Below are 19,359 nucleotides of genomic sequence, written 5' to 3'. Positions count from 1 at the left end.
CGCTATCGTTAACTAGTGACAGCCAATGGCAGGACTATCCTAGAAGAAAGCGCGGCACTCATTGGCTATCGCTAGTTAACGATTGTGACAATTGTCGATAAAACGTTTTGAGAATCCCGCAACTGGCCCAATTTCCGGACGTAACTTGTCCCAACGTCCGACCAGTTCGACCTCAAAATGAAAATTAATATGCTAATGGAAAATATTTATTAATATAAATAAATATTTATTGAGAATGACAAAAAATATAACTCTAATTTTAAAAAATCTATTTATTAAATAGTATATACTTGATAATAGTTCATTTTTATTAGAAATTATAATAATATAATTTGTTGCACAACAAAATACAATAGCTTGCATAACATAATATGTTGATAACTTAAAGTACATTTAACTTACAAGTTAAATAAATTTTTAACGACAGTGAACCTGTACATAATAGAATGTAAATAATAAAGAAAAATAAAATAATTAGTTAAATAAGATTTTAATTTTTCTCTCTCTCTCTTTGCCACTTTTTTTATAACTTTCTTTTTAGTTTGTGAATTTTTCTTTCATTTTTTTCAACTTTCTCTGTTTCTTTTCTTCAAGTTCTTTGATCTTTTGCAATCTTTTTTCTTCTCTTTTCTTCTTTTTTTTCTTTTATTTTTTGTTTTTGGAGTTTTTCTTCTTCCTTTGTTGTGTGATATTTCAGCCACTCATCGGAAGTCGCAACTGCAGGAATTTTATCCTTTAATCTTTTCTTTTTTTTAATAGAATTTCCAGGCCAAAAAAGAGTATTTTTAGAAGGAGAAGAAACATTTGGAATGCAAATCGGATGCAGTGTGAATCCAGCATTAGAGTCCTAGATTTATCAGAGAGGCGCAACCGGTGTTATGCATTCTGATTCGCTGTTGCAATCTGACCAATTGCGTAACTTGGCAGCCATTTATAGTACTAGTGATATATTTCTATTTCATTTTATCCTATACATTCTATCTCACATTATCCTACACGTCTTATCTTGTTTGACATAGTTTAAAGGCAGTTTCATAGCATGTCGGCCATGTTTAGTACTCTTCTTAGCACCTTTATCATACCGACTTAAGCCGGTTGCGCCTCTCTGATAAATCTAGGACTCTACTACGAGCTAAGTTCCAGAGTGGCGTGAATTTTAAAATGCGACAATTTTTTTTTGCGTAAACATCTAAAAGCAACGGATTCGTGTTTTCCTGAAACAAAAGCAGACCAACTGTATAAACACTCGTTACTCGAGTTACAAGATCCGAGCCGTTTTAGGTTTCCGAACGTTCCAATTGTGATTCGAAACAATTCGAAATCGAAGTGAGGACAGTGAGGTTTGGGTTCCATCGTTGCTATCCGCATTGCGTGGCACGAGGCGGCACGACCTTGTTTTCATGTGACTCGTTGACAGAGTCACATGCATCGGCAAAGATGCAGCGTAGTATACTCCGCGCGACAAGTCTCCAGTTGTTGCAAAGACGCCTCTTCAAGAAATACCATGTGAGGGTTAGATTTGCGCCCAGCCCTACCGGTAACAATCATTACACTATTTATGCCGGTTGTCTCTTTTTTGTTCATTCAATTTTACTGAAAAAATACCAATATCAATACTAGGCGTTGCCTTAGTCTAACTGTCCTAGAGCCGATCCTTATTCACATGTTTCAGGCCACTTGCACTTAGGAGGATTGCGCACTGCGTTGTACAATTATTTATTTGCACGTAGCAACAATGGCACATTTATTTTGAGAATCGAGGACACCGATCAAACAAGGACAATTCCTGGAGCGATAGAAAAAATCCAGGATGATTTGCTATGGGCAGGGATTATATCCGATGAAGATCCTACCAGAGGTGGCCCTGTTAGTCCTTATATACAGTCGTCAAGGCTTGAATTATATAAGTATGTATATATCTTGGTGCCTAGATTTGCAAATCTACCAAAAACAAAATATCCGCTATAAATTTTGTCGGAATACTAGTAGAGCTTGAACAGAATCTGCAGAAGAATATGATGGTAAATTGAATGCAGAAATTGAATGGAATTTGTTTTTAATGTCTATTTTTTTTATTTTTTTTATATTATTTTTAGGGAGCAGGTGCTTAAACTCTTGAACAATGGGTCTGCTTACTATTGCTTCTGCACAGAGAAAAGGCTGGACCTGCTGAGGAAAGAGGCAATGAAATGTGGACAAGTACCTAAATACGATAACAGATGCCGACATTTTACTAAGGATGAAATAAAAGAAATGATTAAGAAAAACTTGGCTTATTGTATTAGATTTAAGGTATGTCTTTCAAACTTAACAGATCGACAGACTAATAGTCATAGATTTATAATAGTCATTTTATTGAATATCTCAGTTACCGTCTACATCAGAAGCCTTTCATGACCTGGTTTATGGAGATATCTTGCACGACATCACTAAATCTGAAGGAGATCCAGTTATCATAAAATCAGATGGTTATCCTACTTACCATTTTGCAAACGTAGTCGATGATCACTTTATGGAGATATCTCATGTCTTACGTGGTGTTGAATGGCAAGTTTCTACACCTAAACATATTATGCTTTACAAGTAAGTAATTTTATTTAAAATAATAAAATGTTTTGTGAATTCTAATAATTGATTAGATTATAAATGCTATTTATTATAGAGCATTTGGCTGGGATCCTCCTATATATGGACATTTACCTTTGATAATGAATGCAGATGGATCTAAATTATCGAAAAGACAAGGTGACATAAAAATCGACTCATTCCGGAAACAAGGTATTTTTCCACTAGCATTATTGAATTATGTGATAGGAGCTGGAGGTGGTTTCCACAGAGAACAAGACAGCCAAGATCTTTACACTTATGAGGAATTAATTAAACAAGTAATTGCTTCTATTTACAAAGCTTTTTTTCCTTAAGCTATTCTCAAATATATATAATATATAAGAATATAAAATACATTTACGTTTTATTGATATGTATTTTATTTTTCATTGTACAGTTTGATATTACTAAATTAAAATCAAGTTTTGGCAAACTTATGCCCGAGAAATTATTGGAATTTAATAAACTGGAAATGGCGAATTTACTACGAAATGAAAAAAACCATAAATTTTTTATTGAAAGAATTAAGAAATTAGTGTTAGAAGCTTTCCCCGAATGGTATGTTTAATTCTACATGTAGCATTGCTAATAATTTTACTTTTAAAAAATTGCTTATATCATTTCTATATACTATAGGAAAAATGATAGAAATTTGCAATTAGATGATGATCACATAATAGCCACATTAAAATGGGCACAAAACAGGATAACGACACTCAATGATCTCGTCAAAGAAGATTTAGCATTTTTATGGATTGTTCCATCTTCTATGCCAAATGTTAAACAAGATGGATGTTCAGGTATTAATATTTTTTTATACGAAGAGTATCGAGTCCTATTTGTCAAAAATTATGTGTTACATTATTTCAGATGCGATTAAACTATTGAACGCGGAATTAGTGGAAATAGATGCGAGTAATTACAAGACCGATTGGATGGCACCTTATCTAAAAGATTTTGCTAAGAAGAACGGAGTTCCATTCGCTCCTTTGATGAAAACTCTGAGAAGCGTTATGAGCGGCGTAAACGTAAATATACCATATAAATATATTTTTATTGTAAAGAAAAAGCTATTAATATATATAATACATAATATTAATGCTTCATAGATCGGACCACCTGTTGCTGAAATGATGGAAATTTTAGGAAAGGATAGAACGTTATTGCGATTACAGCGTTGCGTTTCTTGAGAACTTATATATGTTGCGTAATTGCAAATGGATTGTACTGTTAAAGGTAAAATACATTTAAGGAAATAAATCTAGCTTACATATATTTCTACAGGGAGGATGTAATTCTACAAAAAATCAGTTCCGCGAGTTCATCAATATTATTCAATATCTTCCAAAAATGATTGCATTGTATTGCTAGAAAAACAAAAACCATTGTGTATATAATTTATAATTTTAACATGATGTAGTTAAATATTTTATAAATTTAATTTAAGGGAACTAAATTAAAAATATTTTGTGTACATTTTATATCTATAAAAGGAACAGACATATTAAAATGTAGACAAAATATTTTTATTTAATTAAAAAAGTACATATATTATGTCTTTTCATTAACAGTGGCATCGATTTTTTGCATAAAAAATCTGCTAAATATATGAATTCGTTAAATAACGTATATTACGTAATGTAATCCATTTTAATATATCATGTATATATTCATATGTATTAACATTATACTTAATATATAATATTATATATTTACATTGTATGGAAAAATAATTGTAAAATGCAAAAAAAATGTTAAGCAATATCGAGCACAATTAAAATATTAATGATTTTGTAATATTACTTTTTCTCACATTTTTATAACTTAAATAATTAATTTATTAGGGAAAAGAATAACGTAGAAATTTTAAAATACAGAATTTTGATATTTAATTTTATTACAGAATAGTGATCTCTTTATACAGAGTGTGAATAATTCGTAAAATTTTCATCTTATATAATGCAATATTGTAATTTATAATATACTTAAGTACAAAAAGATTAATACATGTAGAAATTATGTAGTAATTATCTTGGCAATAGTAGATTTTATATATCTACTTTCATCAAGATAAAGTGCTTGTATATAACAAATTGAACACGTTTATTCTTAAATAGCTTTTTCGATCCAATGCGAGATTTTTCTTATATAGCACAGGATTTATAATACAGTTCCAAAGGCATTCCAAGAATGGATCTGCACACGGAGAAAACCCGCGAAACGCATAATCTTTATACAGAAAGCATCCGTGGAAGCCTTAAGAATATTATAAATATTGTATATTGCTAAAATATTGGAATATAAATAATATTTTAATATCGTAGAGATAATTTTTCTTGCATTACAGATTAGTTTTTATCACAGTACTGTCAGATTTAATAAAGGAAGAAAAGTTGTAATGTATGTACTCATGGTTCTACTTTGCAAACTAGAGATTTTCTGTGTCTCTTTTGGATATATATATCAATTCATACATACTATTTTCATCTAAAATTATAAGGTTTATTGATTAATTATATTTAACTGTATCTGTATAAAACACGAACACATTTATCTAATACATTTTTTAACAAAAAAAATATAACAAAACAGTTTATAATGTTAATCTCTGATAAATAATTTTAATTGTCAAGTGTGAATTATTTCAAGCATTTTTAGAAATTTTCAAATTATTTACTATATAAAAACGTGGTAAATCTTTAATACGTTATTTTTGAAACTTTTGTTATTAATTACTTTTTAACGAAGGACGAGCGAAACTTGTTGGCTAAAATTTGTTGGAGGTCACTCAGAGTCCTTGACTTTGATAACATATGTCAAGATCAAAGTCATTGGGGAGGGTCCCCTAATCTAAAGATTTACCAAAAACGCTAAACGCGAACATTTTTAAGCAATGATTTTAAACTAGTTCAGAATGTGTGTATAATATCACTGCTTTTATGTATAGTTCAAAGATTCACAAATTGTCAAAGAGTCACAAATTGAGAAGAAAAAATATATCTTCACGTAAATCTGCTTATCCATTCTGAATTACATAGTAATAACTTTAAGATTAGAAAAATATCACAGGTAAAAGGATAAAATATACTCTCACGAATACATACATTCGAAAAGAAGTATAAAATACATCAGTGAAAGAAATGTTTAGAAAACATATAAATGAAAATAGATTCCTGAAAATCTTATATCCTATAAATACTATTTCTTCTTCAAATTCATTCGAAGCTTATTTTTAAAATACTGTTTATTAGGAACAGTAATTAAATACGATTAAATACGTTTGTTTATATATTAAGATTAACATTTAGATTAACACTTATACATTAAGATTAACATCTTTTTAACATTCACCATAAATTGTGAGGTACATTCGATAATTGCTTTATTTTAATAAAGTAGGAGAGGGTGGGGTAAAGATGGACCGCAGGGTAAAATGATTCATTTACTAAATTTAGTGTTGTTACAGAAAATGAACTTTAAAATTTCCTGACTTTTCCAGGTTTTTTAAATAAAAATGGGAAATTTCCATGACCAATATAAAATGTGTAAAAAATTTTAACACTTAGAATCAAGGATTGTAAGAAAGCTATAAGTTTATATTATTAAAAATATATGTAGAAGCTTAGTAACATAATAAAATTTTGGGGGCAAATTCAAGCCAACAAAAAATTAATTAGTTGAAAAAAAGAATGCAGTTATGACGAAAAAGGATGATCAAATAAAATTACTGAATAAAATATAAATTTTAATTATTCAAAAAAAATCGTTTAAAGTGCACGAGTTTTGAACGTATTTGTTATAAACATCAGATATAATATTAAAAAATTATTTAGAATAGGAACAGTTTAAGGGAATTGTGAGCAAAGTTCAAAATTCCAGTCTCTTTTATATTTTCCCCTAACTTTTTCCGGTTTTCCATGATCAATTTCAATTTCCCTGACTTTTCTCAATTTTCCAAGTCTGTCGCAAATTTTATTAGTACCTTACCTATAAGGTAAAATGGACCAAAATTAAGTTTTATAAAAATCTTTTGCAAGATTTGAAAATTTGATTATGATTTCGTAATAAACATTTTAAAGCTTCATTATGTTACAATTTCATTTGTTTTGTCATTAATAAAAAAATAGCCATTTCCGCTTAAGGAATTCACCTTATCTCATCTTTTCCTATATAAAATAACATAATCACATTTTGGAAAGGAATGTTATCATACACATGTGGATTGTACACGATAATATGAGATTGTCAATATTTCATATATTAATAATCTTATCTTACTGCAAGAATATCTGAAGAATACACACAAGATAACATTGACACAAGTATATCTATATACATATAAAAAGAGCAGAAGACATAGTTATAAAAATTGACATTTTAGGGATTGTATTAAATAAGCATGAAAATTACAATATATTAGTTTTAAGAAGACCAAAGAATTTAATTTATTATTTTCCTTTTTTTCTGGAAAACTGATTTAATTTTTAAATATTTAATTATCTGTGATGAATTTTTCGTAGCCGCTCGATTATGTAATTTTGACTGGAGATGAGCAGGCTTATGAGAAATATCTTTTTCCTTTATTGCTTCAATGGGATGTATGTTAATTTTCAATGTTTTTAAAACTATCACTGACTTAATAATCTTTGAAACATATAAAAATAGTGATATTATATACACATTCTGTATAAAACTAGTTAAAATTTTTGCATTTTTTTATATAGTGAATAATTTGAAAATTTCTAAAAATATTAGAAATAATATAATATTTAATAATCAAAATTATTTATCAAAGATTAACATTCTAAACTTTCTTGTTATCTTTTTTTTGTTGGAAAAATATATCAGGTAAATGCCTTCCTGTTATATAGCTTTTTTGATTAACATTATTTTCAATAAAATTTCATAAAATCATACATACTTATACAGACATATTTAAACAATTGACCAATATATCTTATAGTTTTATTACAGATTGAAAATGGTATGTACAGATTGATATATGTATCTAAAAGAGACATGGAAAATCTCCAGTTTGCAAAAGTAGAATCATGAGTACATACATTACAACATAAATCTGAACTATTTGTGATATAAACTTGTGACCTTTGAAGGAGTCTAATAGTGGACTCTAATAGAGACTAATAGTGGAGTACTAATACTCTAGGTAGGATACTAATAAGATTTACAACGACTTACTTATTTTTGTCTTTTATACAATGTCTTGTATAAAACACTAACGAATTTAAATCAACGTATTTGCAACATTAAAGAAAATTTCTTTACATTTCAATGTATATCTAAAAGGACAAAAGTGCCTATTCTAGAATCACGTATTTTGTACTATATATACGGATATATAAATAGAATTGCGCTGAAAATTTGTTAGTGCATAATAAATTCAGCTTCGTTCTTGTGTGTAATCTTTATATGGAAGGAAACCATTTCACATGTACAATTTTTTTTAATAAAGAATTCGACACAGGCAAAATGGTTTTCTTCCATACAAAGACTACTCACAAGTGCAAAGCTGAATTTATTATACAGTAACAAGTAAGATGGTCTCCTTCCGTGCAGTAACATTAGATAGATTTCAACATTTCTTTCCATTTAATCCCCATAATGTCACTCGAGAATTGTAATTATAACGTTTTAGAGCAAGAATATACAAACGAAATAAATTCATAGAAAATAGATATTTTCTTGCCCTAAAATGTTAATACAATTAACGAGACAGAGGAATACGCCCTCTTCGAGACAACATTTTACATGACCTGAACTCAGTTATTCAGATCATTGATGGCTTGTAAAATACGTTTCATATGTCCAATCTTTGTGATTCCTAACTCTTTTAGATCTCGACGAGCTAAGGTTAACAGTTCTCTACCTCGTATATCATGAGCAACGAATTTCTCCGTATATTCTGCCAGTCGCAGATTTTCCAACCACGTACAGACCTCTGGAACTCCCCAAGTAGTAACCAGATCTCGAGTCGGACCCCCGCTGCCAGCAGTGCGACGACACTTCAACCAAAATAACCCTCGATGACGATTTTTTTTATCTCCCTGCAGATCCAGAGTTCGAGATGTCGGTTAGTACACGGTTAGTCAGATTAGTAGTAAAGCGGTATGCTATTTTGTACGCATACGTTAGAAACATGCTAATCATATGCAGGTGAAGATTTGCACTCGGGATTAAACGTGACAATGGATTCGTCAGGCATACAAAGTAGCTCTCGAATGACCTATATGGCCGTTTGCGATAGTGTGATTCAAAGTCGCGCAAATACTGCAGATATGCTTTCGGTATACATTAATGAGACAATATATATAAGATATTCCATTATATATATTTATTGTTGTACTTTAGCAAGATTCATATACATTCGCTAAAAGATACATCTCTCATAAAATCACGAAAGTTCCCCTCTCATTGTTACAGTGCAACAAACTCTCACGAAATCATGAGAAACCGGAGGCGCGATAACAAAAGTAAAAGTTAAGTTGCATATAATTCAAGTGCATACTCGGATGTGTTGCGTTGGCTAACGTAACTGAAGATAAGTACAGCGTCGCTAAATATCACACAATATATGTTTGTCTCACTGTGGACTACAGTAGAGCCGCAAGCGAGAATAAACAAATAAAAAGGCAATCTAAACGGCAATTCCATCTCTCAGCAGATGTAATACATGCACGCACGCACATACATACAAATGTATACAAAAATAATCAGCATCATGTTCCGCAAAACTAAGTCTCTAAAAATGCTAATTCTATTTCTCTAATGTCATAAGCATTAATACTTAAAAGCATATTACCAGCACTGGGATTGAGCACTCAATCAATCCGAAACAAAGCATAGGATAATGTATTAATTATCATTTGAAAACAACATTTACGCTTAATAAATTGTAAACTTTTCTCAAAAAAGATTGTAAATTTTCGTGTAAAATATGTATGTAAAGAGAGGTGCTTTCATAATATTACATATCTTTGTGTTATCCAACTAACCAATTAGCATTTCTCAAAACTTATTTACAAGAATAGTGTTCTATATAATCTTCTTTTGGAATATACTGGAAAGATGGAATATCGAATACCAATAGAATAAGATAATGGAAATTTTTATCGTTAATTTTATCATCAATGTGTTTCGCTTGATTTTAATAATCTTGTGGAAAATTATGAACAACTATAAATATAGAACAGATAAATTAATCGTACCACCTAAAGAGTCTATATAAATCTAATTCTTTAAATTATATTTGTGAGTGAATACTTGAATAGTTATAAAATAAACTTTTTGTATATTAAGTATTAAAAATTCAATTAGTATTCCGTTAATTAAATGTAAATATTACAAAATGTACACTGTGAAAAAAATTTACTAAATTTTAATAAATATTTCTTTGAATATTCCTAGAATATATTTAATAAATTTATAAACACGTATTTATTAGATACAAAAACCATTAGTTTGATTCAATTATCATTTTTTTTGTCATTTATATAAATATTTATTTACCGTAAATAAATATTCCGCTGGAACCATTCAAAGTAATATTTATTAAAATTTAATAAATTTTTTCTCAGTGTATATGTAAACTTTATCACAATGCAAAATACATGACAAAAATGTAAAAATAGTTAATTTCATAACTCGTATCTCTTTAAATAATTGACTTTAAGCAGCATTGCATTAAGCATTATAAGAAAGAACTATACCTGATCATCTGCGGGAATATTTTGCAAGTAAACCAGCCCTGTGCCTCCTTCATCAAAGGTACATTTTCGTAATTGCTGTTCCATTTGAGCTAGAGATACAGATAACTTGTTTCCTAAATCTTCTCGTAATTTCTACGTTAAGGAAATAACTGTTAGTTTAATCATTGCGTAAATATTTTACAGTCATAACATTTGCTCCGCTCACCAAGTTATGTGCTTTATCGTGCAGTAATTCACAAGATTCTTCGTACAATTGCCGTGCGCTTGATACCAATTCGGTTACCGTGGGTCTCAGGCTTACCTGTATTAACAAATCGAAAAAGTTAAAAAAATAAGTAGATTATCGTGACAAATTTCTAACTAATTCCCTAATTCAAACTTACCCCTTGCAAGATTTTACCATTGGGATGTACTTGTTCAAGCGCGTATGCTGTTCGCGAGGCTACTTGGTACAGATCTCTTTCCAAGGTCGGATGTGATATAATCAGCAGTTTTACCCACTTGACCAAGGTCGTTACAGTTTCAATAAAACTTAATAGGACATTTAATTCTTCATCATTCAACTGAGGAGGCTTATTGCAAAGTTGCAACTGTGGTTTAGACTGTGATGCATTGTTTATAGAAGATTGAGCGTTTAATGTACTGCGCTGTTTCTCTTCCCATGTTTTCAATGAGGTTTCAAGTGCCTGAGACAAAAAATATTTTCGATTACATAAATTAAAATTATTTTTTCCATTAAAAAATCACGACAAATACTAGGATTCATAAACTCGTTCTGCTATTAGTTGTCTGCAGCATTGTAGATTTTTAATAACAAGTAACTATCTTGTATGATAACTGTCTTGTGACTCAAGTCTTAAAGGTGTATATATGAGATGTCACACTTCGTTATTATTTGTTATTAAAAATCCACAATGCTGTAGACAACTAATGACAAAACAGCAAAGGAGTTTGCGAGCCCTGATAGATACTTACCCTATTTCTATAAAGCATTTGCATGCGATTCTTGTGTATAATTTTTATCACACCAGGTGGTTGAATCCAAGCCTCCCCATCGACTTGTATAGGAACACCTTCTTCTCCTAAGATATTAATTTGGACTGTTTGGCACTGAGCTATCCTGTGATGCTGTAAATTTATGAGTCGCGAAGCAGCCATTTGAACAGATCCGAAGACCGCAACTACTTCCAATATACGGTCGTCGAACGATGGTGCTAAGAATAGATCTCCTTCCTTTGTACCTCCCCAAAAGTTTGTACCGCCCATAAAACTGTTATCAGGGAATAAAACTTTGCTTTTAAAACTTTAACTTAGATCATTAAAAATCATATATAGATATATTTATTATCACAAGTACCTCGGTATATTTAATATCACAATTCCTTGCAAGGACGGCAATGGTATCCTTTGACCGTCGCACTCCAATTGAACTCTCTGCTCAAGATTTTTATAAGTTTTCTGTATCCACTCTTTAGAGCCCAAGACACCGTACCACATGTAATTCTTAGCACGCGATCGACATTTCTCAGGGTGCTCTTCTCTCTTATTGTGAAAATCGAGACTAATCTTTGCATCTATGCCAATACCGAAGTAATTGTTCATGACACATCGTTCAAAGTAGCCTTCCCTGTAATACAAAAAAAAGTTTCGTGATATCTATATATATATATCAAATGTACTAATTACATAATGATATCAGATATGTGTGAATTACATCAATGTTTCGTCTGGATCCATTAATGGCGATACCGGTGCACATAGAGCGTCTGCATTTGCCAACAAAACTTGACTGATAAGACCAGCTCCTCCACTTACATCTGTATTTACAAAAAAGACACGTAAATAATTATATAAAATAATCATATTTTAACATTGTATTTTTACTCACTTGGCCACATGGGCAATCGAACTAAAGGATTTATTATAGGAAGTTTCTTCACGTCCTCCGTTTTGTCTACAGATTTTGCTCTTTCGTGGCGCAAGCTCACACTCGAGCCACCTAAACGAGCGGTAGTTGCCATTAACGACACAACTTCTGATGCCTTCAACAAACTTCCGCTGCTTATACGACGTGTAGCTTGCGGAGAGAAGCCTGAGTTGGGTAACTCTACGCTTACTGCATTATTAGAAAAATTATTAAAATATATGCATTTATAATTTCCATGTAATAATTTTTTAATTGATCAAACTTACGTCTTTCCATACTATTGCCACTGTATTGCTTGTCATGTGGATCCAATTTGTAATCTAAATTAAATTTGTGATGACTCTCAATTGACAACGTTGGACTTGGTGGATCAACGATAACACTAATCTGTGGCGGAAAATTTGTACAGCACTTTTCGTTGGTATTGTCCGGAACGGGGAAACAGCATACTGGTCCCAACAAATCGGATGTTTTCTCCTTTTCAAAGGTTTCAAACGTAGTCTCAAGTACAACGTTTGTTTCCACAGATTGCGGCGACTTAATTCCTGAGACACGGACGCATGTTGTTAAGCCCTCCATTTTATATTTACTTAGCATTCCCTGATAACAGAAAACACAGTTAATTTTATATATTATGTACATAAATATTATATACATAAAATATATAAAATTAACTTATATAATAAAATAGTGTTAATTTCACATATTTCATTTAAAAAAATCGAAATATTTATTTACTTCTTTATCCGTCTTTATATTTTTTCTGCCTTTCTTAAATGAGTATCTTCCAATGTCATTCCCTTCGCTGAATTGAGCTAAGCCGCAATATCTATGTGATTCCTCAAATTCTAAGCCTTCACTGACAGAATCATGCCCCATTATCACATCACCCATAATAACATCCTGTCTGAGGGAGCTCAAATCTTCCAAGCCGCTTTCCGAGTGTTGAATTTCACTGGAAAGCATATCGGAATTATCCGGCGAGTCGTAGTATCCTATCTCCGCGTTTTCCCATTTTCTCGTAGAGTCAAATATATCGCTGTCTTTATGATCTGAAAAGTGTCAGAGAAATTATCTAATAACAAGATAAGAAATACATACAAAGTGACACTTTTACGATACTTGCCATATTGGTAAGTATCTACTTACCAACTTCACTCAATGTGCTATTTCGCACAGTGTAACTCCTGGAATCAAAAGTTTCGGAAACCATGCTATCTGTACTGTTGGTACAGCTACTTCTAGTTTCTAGTTTGATTATCGCAGGTTTTTGCACATGTTCTGGCGAAATGTTTTTAGAATGAAACGAATCCATGTCGAGAGATACGACTGTAGTCGCATCATCTGACGGTGTACTTGTGTCTAAAGTGATTTTTGTCACAGTTATTGGAACGTCAGAGGAAGCTTCTATTTGTGTCGGTTCGGACAATAGAAGATTATCATTAATAGCTGCTTGAATTTCTTGTTGACCGCTGATAGTTTGTACTGCGGGTACGTCAAAATTGAGAACTCTAAAATTACATCGAGTTACGTGTAACTTGTAGAATGCAAGTATTGACAATACGCCATTGAGTTCATGTTGAAAGTTACCCTTGTGGTATGTTTTCGCTGTTTCGTCTACTGTCGGCAAAACTATCGGGTGCAGGAAGCGTCAGTAATTCTTCGGGTTGCGAGTCTCTCCTTAAATCCGGCATTGGGCTCAGGAATGCCACATTAGGAGTAGAACTTGGGCAAGAGATCTCTATGCTGCTGGATTCTGCAACTGGTAGACATATAGCCTGATCTGTTTGCGATCAGGCCAACAATATAAGTTTATTGATAAATCATGTTCAATTGCTGCTTTTCGCCAAAGTTATCCATAATGCGGTACGAAAAAAACAAATATGAAAATCAGTTTTATTGTTATCAATATAAAGAAAGTATTCAATAGTTTTCCGATAAATACTATGACAAGTTTAATTTTACTTGTCATAGTATTTATCGGAGAACTATCGAATACTCTTGCGATATTTGACATCTTACTGCTTTGTTTCTCATCTGAAGGATTGTTCTGCTCGTCGACAGATGTTTCTGCGTGTTCCACTAATTTCCTGACAGCTTTTTTCAAACTATTTACTCTATAAACATCATTAAAATATACGTCTCACTTTCTACATTTATAATACAATATATATCAATATATGAATATATGCTGTACCTGGACATTACAATATCTTTCTCCATATAGCATGTTCTTTTAATTTTTTTAAAATTTGTCATTTCTTTTTCTGGTTTTTCTAAATCACCTTTCTCTTGGATGGCGCTAAAAGTATCAGTTTTTAAAGTGCCAACGTCAATGTCTTCCGTATTATCGGAGAAATAGCTTTCTTCTTTTGATAATGTTTGCAATAATAAGTCAAGTTTTTGTTGAAGTATTGTACATTTTTCTCCCAATTGTTGGTCCCCTGTGTTTAGACTGGCTTCTAGTATATATGTTTCAAAATCTTTTACTGTTGTACATAAAACTCTGTAAGAAAAACCTCTTAATTTAAATGCTAAAACTTAAACCTCATGCAAATTCATAGAGGGTGTCCCGAAATCCCAGAAGAATATTATTGCATTGTGAAACTTCGTGAACAGTTAAGTAATAAAAGTGTAAATCAAAACGTTAAAGAAAAGCCTTTGAGAGCCAACACAGGTTGTAAGTGTGTAATTATATATACTTTATTATAAGAGATAAATATACGTTTGGATCCTCTCTTCAGTATAAATAAATATATAAATAAACTTAGCAAAAGTGTAAGCCATTTTTTTGCGCGAGGTAGTTTTTTAAGTTTAACAAACTTTTAATATTTATACTTAAAAACACTATTTTACAGAAGAAAATCGCCTTACATTTTTATTATTTAATTTTTCATGAAACTGCAATAATATTATTTTCGAATATATATATATATATATATATATATATATATGCATATATATTGCTTTTATTTGATTTTTCTTTTTAAATTATATGCATATATATTTTATGTATATGTGTGATTATATTACTTACTTGGCACTAGATAAAACTACACTTTCCTGATCAGATTGCAAAATATTTGTTAAATGAGCAAGAACGCTGTCTTCATACTGATGAGCTATGCTTGATTTTATAGTCGGGTCCGGCTGAGCTACTTTGTGACATGACAAAGATATGTTGCGTTCGAATGTCATAATACTCCACCGATCTAGCATTTTTGTACCCGCTTTCTCATACTTCTCCATTAATTGAGGTAAATGCGCGTCATCGTCACATGACGAACCCCACCCTAATACGCGCGCTAAATCATTTCCTGTTCCTAAAGGTAGTACTCCAATTTGGCATTGCCTCTGCAAATTTAAAAAATAAAATGTATATTTCTCTTCATTTTATGCAATGCATTTAGTAGTACATTTTAATTATATTAGTTCCTAATAAAAACTGTAGATTAGATAGATTAGATAGTCATGCATACACTTACCGCCTGCAAAAAAAGTTAACAAAGCTTCGTGTATATAAAGAAGCCTAAAGCACACACACCGATTTCATCTGGAATAAAATCATAAAAAGAGACACGCCATGCAGTTTATAATCAAAAGTTTGAAAAAATTAATACCATTGGCTGCAATATTATAGCTCTGAATATTAGCACTACTCAAACATTGTATATATTAGTTACAGAGCAATTCTTTCGAATATACATCAATAATTCAAAAGAATAAGCGGAGTTCGAGAAAAAAGTTTTATTTTCCGAGCTGTAATAAATTAAACAAAATATTTGGAATGTCCATTCTCTAATCTATCTCTCTTTCCAAGACAATTAAATAAGATAAGCGCGAAAGTTTGAATGTACATTTTCCGATACCTTCAAAATGTCATCAGAAAGTTGTTACGAGAATATAACTTATTTGAACAAGAAGTAATGCGATACTAAATCCAATCCAAGTTTTGCACCCATCTCAAAAGATTATAATTCAGAGCTAATCAAACTGTAAATTACAAATCTCAATTTCAAGAATTAAGTTGTCGATATTGAGAGGATGAAATTCAAATCAAATTTAATCATGTCATATCTTGTCTAAATATACCCTCTCTTGTGATAATTCTGACGATGTTTCGAAAATATCGAAAGTCATCTCACAATTCTCAATTGAACTAAAAAAAATCTAAATATTTTGGAAAGAAAGATTCATACATATTTTTTTTTTCAAAAATAATACTTTAAAATATATTATTTAATAATAATTATGTATATATATAAATTCTTCTCTATATTTAGTCTCTGAATTGACATATAATTAAGAATCACTCTGTATGTTAAAAAATAGATATATTAAAGTTTAAAACAATATACAGTAATGCTCCTTTAATCTCATGTATAATGAATTTTAACTGCAATTTACATTCATGCATTATGTATTGTAAGTCAAAAAATATCGCTAAATTTCTAGGCTATGCGCAGAAAGAAATACGCTTAAACGCTTTAAACAATGCAGCCCTGGTAGAGCGTAATTAGATTTGAGATGAAGTGATAGTCACTAAGAAATCATGCTGAAAGAGATAAAGTGATAAAAAAATTATCACTCATAGTTTTAAAATACGCATTTACTCACGTGCATTCCAAGTCGATCGATTTCTGAAAGAACCCATCCTACAGATCCATCACCACTACATACTAAAATCCGGAAGGGATCAAAATGCCGGAACAGTCGTAATCTGAGCAAGACACGTAATTCTTGTATTCGAAGCGTTTATACACACTTTGCTACACGTATGCTAACGAATTATAGATTCACGATTGATTAATTGTAATTAGCGTATAAAGATTTGCCTACCCTGGACCTGGTCCTCCTTGTACAAGGTCGAACACTTGTGCGGGATTCAGTAATTGTTTAAATCTTCTTAGAAACTTAATACCTTGATTGTCACCAGATTTACTGTTTACAAATACTAAAAGTGGACTGCATCCCGTAGGTCTAACTGCTTCCCAAGCTTCGTCGCTGCCTGATAATAATTGAATCACGTACACAATTATTACTATTATAAAAGTTTGATATTTGGATAGTTATATACAAATTCATACAAATGATATATTTTATGATACAAACAGATAGATTACCTATATTATGCAAAGCCGTAGGAGGCACTATACTGAGTTTACATGGTCCTAATGGACACTTGATACTCATGGCAGGTCTGCATGCTGTATGTACAGTTGCTTTGCACCACACGCATCTCCAGTCTTGAAGCCTATGTATAATATGTTGATTTGAATATCTATTTAATTTTATCAACTACTTACGTAAAAACGTAGTGGGATGTAAATACCTAAGTACAGAACCGCATGTCTTTTCGCAGACGAAGCACTTTGAGGACACTGGCAAGTTCCCCTCCATCCACTGATGTGGCATCGTAATGTTCTACAATAAAGATTAAATGATACAAGAATTGTACATTGTTGATACATTTATCAGACGAACGATTATAAGAAGTTATTAAAAGATATGTTTCTGATTAAAATTATATACTTTTTTGATTATTAATTTCCAAAGATATATTTTTAATAACGTATATACACACCCCATCTTGGTCCTCAATAATATCTTTTCCAATGGATGCCAATGTTGTCCACTTGCAATTATTTATTGCTTTTGCAACACATCTTTTGTGTACCTTGTATTTACAAGCTTCACAACTCAAACCATGAGAAGTAACACCTGTAACAATGTAACATTATTAATTTAACCACTATCTTTAAATAATTGTAATTTACAATGAAAAAAATCCTTACCAGGAAGAGCATCCCTGCAGACACTGCAATATGTAGGTCTAGCGTGACTAGTTACGTAAAACTGATGATTACCTCCCAGTATCTCTGCAGTCCCAGAATCACCTTGAGGATGATTCTCCGTCGTTGTTCTTGAAGTCAACCACTCCTCCATGTCTTTTTCTCTAGTATCAGTACAGAGAACCAAAGACCTTAGAGGAGTGATTACCTAATACATAAGAAATATTACGCTGTATTAAAAAGGTTCGTAATAATGTTTTATTTTTGTTGTATAGTTTTTTATAAATTTTCTACAATAATCCATTATCTAAGTCAATACCTTTAAATCTTAAATCGTAAGAAAATGACTAATTATAATTATTCTTCTTACATTTTATTTTGACTATTAATTTTTTGTCTTAGGATTTAAAGCTTAGGTAATGGCTTATTGTAGAAAGTCCATTAAACTTCATTACTTAGAATATTGATATATAAATATCAACTCTCTGAAAAGTAACGTTTTAAAATATTTTTAAATACACTTATTTTTGCATGCACAACAAAGAAATTTATTTGTATAAATATAATTTTACAATTCACCGGTATAAAGCATTCTCAGTACAAGGTTATGACTTATTATTAAACGGCGCTCCAAAAACGCGGATAAGCATCGCGGGGCACCGTTTTCGATCAAACGACAGTCCCGCATCTCAGCTGTTCCGTTTTGCAAACAAAGAGAACCGCCGCGGATTGACACTCAGCCAGCTCAGCGAAACAAGAGCTACAGAATTTCGAACGTTGCGAAACGTCACTCGCGATGCTCATCGCTATCTAGCCAACCCATTCTATTGTCTATTAAACAATCGATAATGGCATTGTTACGGGGCCGCGGTAGGAAGCAATTATTAAGCCGGTGGGACATTCGGGCGGGCAGACGGGCGACCTAATTAGAGAGCTGGGGACGCATCGCCGCCGTCACTACCACCACCGTCCCGGCCGTCGCCACCCTCGGCTCTGCGCATCCCTTGGCGTGCCTAACCTTCGCGGTATAACTACCTTGAATCGGGAACGGGCCCTTTGTTGCTTCGACATTCGAACTGCGGCCCGCAACGCGACGGCGGCATTCAAGTGACACGTGCGACGATTTCGCACGCGGGTTTCGATCACCGCTCCGGCGAGGGTTGCCACGAGACTTGGCGGCGTGCCACCCGCGGCGACATGTCACGCACGAAGACGACGACCGACGACGGTGACGAGGCGCGTCCGATCGAGCTCGCCACAACAATAATCGCATGATCGTATCGGTCCGTTACTTCCGCAAGACGGC

At 32.0% G+C, this 19,359-nt stretch overlaps 2 protein-coding genes across 7 annotated transcripts; one reads left to right on the top strand and one right to left on the bottom strand.

Annotated features, from left to right (window-relative positions):
• The first annotated feature begins 1,218 nt into the window (after positions 1-1,218).
• GluRS-m (putative glutamate--tRNA ligase, mitochondrial) lies at positions 1,219-3,966 on the top strand. The gene is made up of 9 exons (XM_018512726.1): positions 1,219-1,537; positions 1,673-1,907; positions 2,097-2,292; positions 2,369-2,583; positions 2,663-2,885; positions 3,005-3,165; positions 3,244-3,407; positions 3,478-3,635; positions 3,717-3,966. Exons 1-9 carry the CDS (start codon positions 1,438-1,440, stop codon positions 3,795-3,797), a joined length of 1,533 nt encoding a protein of 510 aa, XP_018368228.1. The 5' UTR covers positions 1,219-1,437; the 3' UTR covers positions 3,798-3,966.
• Positions 3,967-7,931: 3,965 nt separating this feature from the next.
• LOC108764469 (diacylglycerol kinase eta) lies at positions 7,932-19,302 on the bottom strand. Of its 6 annotated transcripts, none has more exons than XM_018512733.1 (23): positions 19,089-19,302; positions 18,057-18,261; positions 17,846-17,982; positions 17,594-17,685; positions 17,385-17,515; positions 17,101-17,269; positions 16,879-16,981; positions 15,747-15,749; positions 15,299-15,615; positions 14,459-14,767; positions 14,284-14,378; positions 13,852-14,044; positions 13,411-13,772; positions 13,000-13,304; positions 12,528-12,861; positions 12,223-12,450; positions 12,049-12,151; positions 11,692-11,961; positions 11,310-11,604; positions 10,718-11,020; positions 10,540-10,635; positions 10,335-10,466; positions 7,932-8,672 (listed from the first exon to the last, which is right to left on the bottom strand). In XM_018512733.1, the coding sequence occupies exons 1-23, from the start codon at positions 19,122-19,124 to the stop codon at positions 8,388-8,390; spliced, it is 4,503 nt and encodes a 1,500-aa protein (XP_018368235.1). In that variant the 5' UTR covers positions 19,125-19,302; the 3' UTR covers positions 7,932-8,387. The 6 variants fall into 6 exon arrangements, with proteins under 6 accessions (XP_018368235.1, XP_018368236.1, XP_018368233.1 ...); XM_018512734.1 differs by having other exon boundaries at positions 7,933-8,630; positions 13,000-13,313; XM_018512731.1 differs by having other exon boundaries at positions 7,933-8,672; positions 13,000-13,313; positions 19,089-19,124.
• Positions 19,303-19,359: the final 57 nt, after the last annotated feature.

Source organism: Trachymyrmex cornetzi, unplaced genomic scaffold (assembly GCF_001594075.2).
Source record: "Trachymyrmex cornetzi isolate Tcor2-1 unplaced genomic scaffold, Tcor1.1 scaffold427, whole genome shotgun sequence".
NCBI classification, from domain to species: Eukaryota; Metazoa; Arthropoda; class Insecta; order Hymenoptera; family Formicidae; genus Trachymyrmex; species Trachymyrmex cornetzi.
Note: the sequence above shows the minus strand (reverse complement) of the source record. Positions and strands in the feature narration are given on the sequence as shown.